At 39.9% G+C, this 8,133-nt stretch overlaps 1 protein-coding gene across 2 annotated transcripts in view; it reads right to left on the bottom strand.

Moving 5' to 3' along the window:
- The window catches only part of Elovl7 (ELOVL fatty acid elongase 7), a 206,562-nt gene that overhangs the window by 14,992 nt on the left and 183,437 nt on the right, over positions 1-8,133 (bottom strand). For both annotated transcript variants that reach the window (XM_023707742.1, XM_004623065.2), the window contains exons 4-6: positions 6,138-6,218; positions 4,984-5,040; positions 1,038-1,143 (exon numbers count right to left, since the gene is read on the bottom strand). In XM_023707742.1, the coding sequence (XP_023563510.1) occupies positions 1,038-1,143; positions 4,984-5,040; positions 6,138-6,218 (244 nt within the window). The remainder of the gene's footprint in view (positions 1-1,037; positions 1,144-4,983; positions 5,041-6,137; positions 6,219-8,133) is intronic.

The following is an 8,133-nucleotide window of genomic DNA, read 5'->3' as shown; positions in this document are numbered from 1 at the left end:
TTGATTCTTTACTTTTAAATTATTTTTATTCTCTTTAAAATAAAAATAAAAAATAATTTAATGCACCCATAATACTGAAGAATCTGGAATAAAAATTCCAATGAAAGTTTATAAAAATAAGAATATATCCTGAAGGATATCACTCACTTAAAACATCTTGAAAAGAGATACGACAAAATTATTGCCTGATTTGTCCAGTTCTACATATTCAGAAGCACAGAACTAGAATGAAATATACCAAGGAAGCTTCTTGTTAAACTGTGTAAATTACCTTTGATCTAAAACATATTAGCAAAACTTTTATGATGCTAGAATGCTTTACAAAGTTGGGATCACCACAGCCTGATGCATCTTTTCAGGCCCCTATGGCAGAAGTTTGGTTCCTAACATGATGGTTCTAAAAGGTGCAGGAGCTAGAAGAGTGAAGTGACTGGGTTGTGATCATCCTGAAAGGATCAATGCTGCCTTCCTGGCATGAAGTGGATTAGTTCTTACCAGAGTGGATAAGTTGCCTGGATAGCAAGATGTTACACAAGAGTGGAGCCTCCTCCGTCTCTTATTTCCTCACTTGTACAAGACCTCTCTTTATCATGATGCCATTTGCAGATAAATCTCATGTCCCTAAAAACCAACCTGACCTAGGTATTTCATCATGCCAATACAAGGTGGACTAAGATAGGGTGTGACTTATTAAGAATATGAAGGCAAGTAAGACATGGAATTTGACATAAACACTTTAACTTCCTGGGAACATGTAAAGAAATTTTATCTAACTACATTCCTACAAAGCCAAATTTTTTACCATGTTATGTATTAGCTTGTTAATTATTTTTAAAATGCTTACTGGTGATCTACAGGAAAAGAAAAATCCAAACAGACTAATGTTGTATGTGTAAGAAGGGTGTCCTAATAGCTTCATGATGCTTCAGGTAATAATTTGAAGTCAGAGGTTAACCAAATTGATTCTTTGATTTTGTTTTCAAAGTTTCTATGATGGGGTTGGTTCTATCACATGATCCCAACTCTCCCTTGGCTACCTGCAGCAAATTTGACTCCAAACCACCAGGTCCATGGCATGATGGTATGATGGAAGACATGAAGAAAAGTCACTTGGCTGTTCTTCTTACGCAGAACAAAAAAGATCTGAAATAACATAAGGAAAATAAAGTTCATAAAAACCATGCAGCAACTGACTGAGCATTACAAAAAATATTGGCCAAGAGCGAACTATCTTGCAGTTCAATTTGCTTTAAAAGCACTGCCCTACACAATGCTCTTCTGTACAAGTAGCTGACTCTCGAAGGGCCAGCTCAAAAGCTAACTAGTGTGGAAAAACACTAACTAGTGTGATTATGTCTCACTAGGGGACAGCTAGTATGAAAGGGAAGAGAAATTTTATGCAGATTTCAGAACTAAAATTATACAACAAAGAATCTGACACAAAATTATTGAAAGAAACAGTCATGATAAAACATTTAAAATTTAATAAACAATGTATTTGGAAGTGAGGGGAAGGAGGAAGACTTTAATTTTTAGGACTAAATTATTTTATTCTACATTGCTCTCTATTCTATGCTGTCAACTTGGATAAACAATTAGGCATGCCAAAAGAGAACTTGCAACAAATCAAAAATTAGCACTTTCATAATAAAGAAAGAAGAGAAATAATTTTGAAGAGTTAATTTGAAAATTAAGATGGGAAAGAAAGTATAGTTGCATAAGAAAAACGACCAGGGGTGAGTAAGACCGCCGAGGCCACCAGATCCTGAATAGATCTAGAGCTCAGGCCCAGAGTACAGGCCTGGTGAGTGCGTGAGACCACCTGGGGCCCACCGGATCCTGAATAGACCCAGAGCGCAGGCCCAGCGAGTGAGTGAGATGACCCGGGGCACACCGGATACTGAAAAGACCCAGAGCTCAGGTCTGGTGTGTGAATGAGACTTCCTGAGGCCCACTGGATCCTCATTTGACCCAGGGTGCAGGCCCAGTGTGGAACCCTTTAGCAGAACTCCTTGCAAAGAGGCTAGAGGCAAGACCCACCCAGCTGATTCAGGAGCAGAACATCTTGCCAGAGTGACACAAAGGGTTCAACTCCAACGACTGCAGCAGGAAGAAGTAGAACACAGCAGCCAGATCCAAGCAACACCCACCTGGAGGAATCTGAACTTTGTAGATCCAGACCTGGTGCTAAGGTAATAACTCTATCTAAGCTCTACACCAAAGGTCAGAAGACAGTGGTATACAAAATGACAAAGAGAAGAAACAAAATGTAGTCTCAGGCCCCAAATCCACCAAGTACAACTGCAGAAGACACTAGCACTGAGAAAACTGGAAATCACACACCAGATATCTCTGAAATAATAGTGTTGGCAGTAAAGAAACAACTGCAGAAAGGTATAGAAGAAATCAGATCAGAAATAATTTCTGAACTAAAAAAATGTAGTGATAACTATAATCAAAGAAGTACTAAGTGCTTCTAAAGAATACACTGATAAAAAAAAAATAGAGCAGAATATAAAAATGATGGAACCCCTGAATAAGCAATTTAGGAAAGAAGTAGAATGTATGAAACAGGTTCAAAGTGATATACAGGAAACTAAAACCTCAATCACAAGCTGGCAAAACCATTTGAATGAAAGTGAAAATAGACTTTCTGACCTAAAAAATACCATTGCAACTAGTGAAAAAGTAAGAAAAGATCTCTTAAAAACAACTAGGATGCAGGAAAAAAATAATTCAATACCTGCAAGACGATGCAAAGATGAACAATGTGAGACTAATAGGCATCAATGAGAAAGGAGTCAATACAAATGATATCAAAAGAATATGGGCAGAAGTAATAGCAGAAAACTTCTCAGATATGGAGAAACAATCTAACATTCAGTAACTGAAGCACATAGAACTCCAAATAACATCAACTCAATTAAAACCACACCCAGACATATAATAATCAAGATCCCAGAAATTCAACATAGGAACAGTATGCTAAAAGCTCTAAAGAAAAGAAACAGATCACATTTAAAGGGAAACCCATCAGAATAACAGCAGATTTCTCCTCACAAACCATCAAGTCAAGAAGGGCATGGAGCAAAGTACTTCAAGTCTTGCAAGAAAACAAATTCCAACCCAGACTGATATATCCTGCAAAACTCTCTTTCAAGTATAAAGGAGAAGTGAAATATTTCCATGACAAAGAACAACTAAAGAATTTCATGACAACAAAGCCAAGCCTACACAGACTACTAAATGATGTTCTAGAGAAGGAGCAAATTGGTCCCAGCCGCGTGAATGACAACAGAAAGAACCCACCAAATAGGGCAAACAATTAAACACAGGAGAATAAGAGGTTAAAAAAAAAAGAGAGAGAGAAGAAAAGAAAAAAAGAAAAACAAGCAGGGCAAGGAAAGCACCACACAGACCAAACATTCCCTGGGGTTTGAAGCCACCCGGTAAAGGACACAAGAGGAGGATTTGGGGTGGAGTGTTTAAAAATTCCAAAGTGAAATCCAGGATACCATGGTTGAAGTTTGACTTTTAAATTCAGGACTAAAGAGCATAACACAAACAATAGTACTATTGTAACGTAGTGTCAGAGGAACAGCTCAGGAAAGAACAAAGAGGCAGCCATGCTGTTCTCACAGAAGCTGGAACTGAGGAGGCACAGGATAACTCTTGAAGCCCAAGTGGAACTGCTGCACAGGGAGGGACACAGCCCAGGCACCAGCAAAGCCCAAACTGACGAGGCTGTCCTGCTCCCACCCAGGAGCAGCCGTCCTCTGAGAAGTCCCTTAGTTTCCTAGCCTTACTGTTTCTCAGAGTCTGGTCTGGATCCATGGTTCTCTGCCCCTATTCCATATTACAACACCCAGGAAACTTCTGCAGAATTGTCGTTCCTGGTCTCTACTCCAGCCCATCTGATACCTGATCCCTGGAGGTGCAGCGCAATGCACTGGCTGTGTACCCCGGGCTGTGATTTCCACCACGCTGAACTACAGGCACTGGGGTTCTCAAAGTGTGGCTCCTGGCCGAACAGTATTAGCATCATCTAAGAACTCATTAGAAAGAAAAATTCATGAGCCCCACCTAAGACCTGCTACATCAGAAGTGCCAGGGCTTCAGGTCCAGGTGTGTGTGGTTTAATTAGCCCTCTAAGTGTCTCAGTGCATGCTAAGGTTTGAGAACCCCTGGACTCAGTGTCTGCTGAAGTCCCTTCTTACTCTAACATCATCTTGAATGGAGAAGCTAAAGCATGTTGAGATTTCCCATGAGAAATGTGAGGCTGTAACCCCAGGCGAAGAATCTATTTTTTTTTTTTTTTTGTCTCAGACCAACACTAGCTCCAAATGACTAACGTCTATCTGCCACAGGCACATAGTAGATACCCAGCTTTCCTAACCTGCTTCATGGCTTTCTCCTCTCAGCACAGACTGGGCCCTGATGCTTGCTTCTCCAAGAACCCCATTGCCAGAGTCTAAAGTGGATCTTCACTAAGATCTCAAGTATGAGGAGCCAGGGCCCAGTGAGCTCCGACTGCAGGAAGGCAGCTAACGTGACAGTAACACAGGAATAGCTTCACCTCCTAGCTTACATTTCTGAGTTCAGAAGCATTAATTTGCTAACGGAGTACGGATAACACAGTGTGTGGGTCTAAGAGCTCTGATGTTGGCTTCTTGAATTTGTGTCATAAAACAACTACGACTGCCTTCTTCCACATCTAGATGTTGTTTTGCAGTATAAGTGGCAGCTCTCTGCCTATCTTAATCAGGTGGCGATTATTTTAAAAACCCTATCTTTTGCAGTTTAGAACAGCTCCATAATAAGCTTGACTTATTTTCTAAAATTACTTACAGTAAAAGGCAAAAGAGATAATGGTGGGTCTGTTCGAGGAGTGATAGCCAGTTATCTCAGAGAACAGAATGATAGCAGTTTATTACCTTCACTGAAACATCAAATATTTACGAAACAAGGTGACCACATACTCACCGTGTCTAACAGCTCAATAAATTTGGAGAAGTAATAAAGCCAGCAGGTGTTTACCATCTAGAGAGACACAGATAGATAAGAAATTATTTCAACACCAGAAAAGTTTGCTTTCTAAAAGTTTTGGGAAAATGCATAGTAGAATTTACCAACTTGACCACTCTTTAATGTACAGTTCAGTGGCATTAAACACACAATGTCATGCAGTCATCAGTACCATCTATCCATGGAACTCTTTTATTTTGAAAAATTAAAACTCTATCCATTCCAAAAATAACTTCTCATTCCTCCTCGGCTCAAGCACTAGCCATCATTCTTATTTTTGTCATACATGCTTGACTACCACCCTTGATGTACAAGCCAATTTATGTTGTGTCATTCCTTTTCTGACTGTACTGTTTCAGTTCTCATTGTAGCATAAGAATTTCTTTTCTTTTTAATGCATTTAGTACAGGGTTTACAGGGTCTCACTATGTAGATCAGACTCATCGTGATCTTCCTACTTTCAGCCTCTCATGCACTGGGATTATGGGCATGCACCAGCACACCCAGTCTCAATCACCGTCTCAGTGCTTGTGGTGTTGGGGATTGAACCCTGGCCCCTATGCTCTGCCTACGTGGGCACTTCAGGCCACTGCGCTATCTGGCTGGCCCTATAATTTCCTTTCTTATAAAGGCTGTATAATCAGTCTCCCCTCTCTCTCCCTCTCTCCACAGACCTAGATGTATTTTATAATACATATTTACCACATGTTGTTTATTCATTTACCCATCCACAAACACTTGAGTTGCGTCTACCTTTTGACTATTATAAATGATGCTGCAAAGACTGCAAGTGTACAACTATCTTGTTGAGTTGCTGCCTTTGATTCCCACAGAAACTGCTAGATTTTACAGTAATCTTGTTTTTCAGGAACTCCCCATTAACTTACTTTTACATCCACAAAGCTCAAAAAGACAAGCACCCATTTTCCTTTGCAGGAAATTATCACCTCTACTGGGTCTTTCTTGTAGTACTGAGCAGCCCCCACACATACGACCTGTGGGGCCTGCTCATTAATTCCTCTCATTCTGAGCTCACATCCAATGCTGCAAACGGAGTGCAAAGAGTTTCAACATCAGTTTGGAATTACAAGTTCTTCCAAAGAGAAACTTACCCTCAGAGCTTTGGGCGACCGTGAATAGTCAACAATATCACATCCAAATGAATAACCTGTCCCCCAGCCAGACATCACAAACTGCAAGACAGTACATGCATATTAAAGAACAGCACTTGCTCTCCGCTACAACAAAGGTGGTTTAGATGGTGGCTACCTGTCACTGTCAGCTGGGAAAGCAGTCAGTGCAAAGGAAAGGCAGCTGGCACAAGGACAAAGCAAAAACACACTTGAGAGAAAAGCTTCATACCAAAAATTTACAAATGCATAAACTCATATGGCATTTATATGAACTATGGTATATCTATTCGATCACTTCTTAGGGAGATTATTGTAACATAATGAAGGAAAAAAATCCCAGAGAGTATTCTGCTTAAACAGCAACTATTGGTGTGTGTGTGTGTGAGTGTGTGCAATATCAATTTATATTAATATAGCTGTGGCAGTGTGGCTTTTCATGTCCTTGGCCAGTGGGTGTGGTGTGAGGTGCTAGCCCACAGCTCTGGAACACTCTCCTTGTTTAAAATCAAGAATGACCCACACAAGACTCAGATAAGACCTGTGCTTTGGATTCACAAAATAAGAAAGGAAAATATTCTAACAATAGGAGTTCGATCTGGCAGGCCTTCATTCCACACACCCACAAAGTGACCTCAACGTGGTGATAAGAAAAGTCTGTTGTTGATAACTCTGAACTGAAATTCAAAGATTATATTGACATTCTTTTCTAAAAATATATGTAGATGTTCTTTCAGTCTGATGGTAGAAAGATTCTTTTTTTTTTTTTCCTTTTGAAATGCACTTTGAAAAAGCACTTTTTGAAATGCAAAGAGAGTTTTAATTTCAAAGACTGCAAATGTTAAATGGTTGGCTTAATTTGAGGTGCTGAGAACACGAGTCTCTCCTCTAATTTCCTGTTTCTCAAGCCCCCGCATCTTCCCTGGAAAGTCTTCTCAGTACAATGGTGATATCATTTTCTGCCACTCACTGAAGCAGATTTTAGTTATTTTTATTAACGTAAGGTAAAACTAAAACCTGTCAATATACTAAACTTTTAAGACAAATTTGTCTTTCTGAAGTTCAAAAGACAGAACTTGCAGGGTTCTATCAGAATAATATTTTAATGGTTAAAAGAAAAAACAAACAAAAGGGAGAACCATAAACTATGGCATTTAAAAACATACTATCCTACTCACAGTGTACCACACCAATGCTAGCTCCTACTTTGGATTAGGAGACAATGTAATCACACACTTAATTCAGTGAGTTAGGAAATACTTCAAATTAAAATGCAAAACAATGTCAGATAAATGCATTTGTCACCCAACAGCAAGTCAAAAGATCTTCCAATGGGACAAGAAACATGAAAAAAACAAATAACAAGTTCTGTCCCACAAGATCCTGTTATCTTTTCTCTTATGCTCAGACTTTAAATGATGAAATAGTCAAAGCCCAGGACGATTTATTCAAACTGCAAAGATTAATTTCCCACCGCACCCTAACCCAAACAAGGGGATATAGCTCAGCGACACAAGCACCTGGAAGGTCCTGAGTTTGATCCATGGTGCCAGGGAAAAAAAGGAATTCCAGTATCTTTGGGGGTGTGGCTCAAGGGTAGAGCATTTGTCTGCAAACAAGGGCTGTACTGACAGAGGCCGTGTACTTGACCTATGGTAGGGTCTTTCCGTGTCTCCCTTTTTAGTGTCTGATCAGTGCCAAGTAGCACAATCACAGATCTCTGGAAGGCCAGGGAGTTCCTTCAGTCTTTGGGTTTCTCTTTCTCTGTGTTCTTACTTGGCAGGACACCCTAGTGGAGGTGTTCACCGCACAACAAAGCCAAGCTCCACACAATAATCCAGGCTTTTGGTTGTGGCATCACTGAGTAAAACACTGCCCGGCTGTTTAAGCCAAGTACAATGTAGTATTTTCCTGATATTAACTTGTCATCGTCTATAAAACTTTGGCCATACTTGTGTACATTGTAGGATAACAACAA

The sequence above is a fragment of the Octodon degus genome, unplaced genomic scaffold (genome assembly GCF_000260255.1).
Source record: "Octodon degus isolate 3935 unplaced genomic scaffold, OctDeg1.0 scaffold00001, whole genome shotgun sequence".
Lineage (NCBI taxonomy): Eukaryota > Metazoa > Chordata > Mammalia > Rodentia > Octodontidae > Octodon > Octodon degus.
This window is presented reverse-complemented; position numbering and strand designations above follow the sequence as displayed.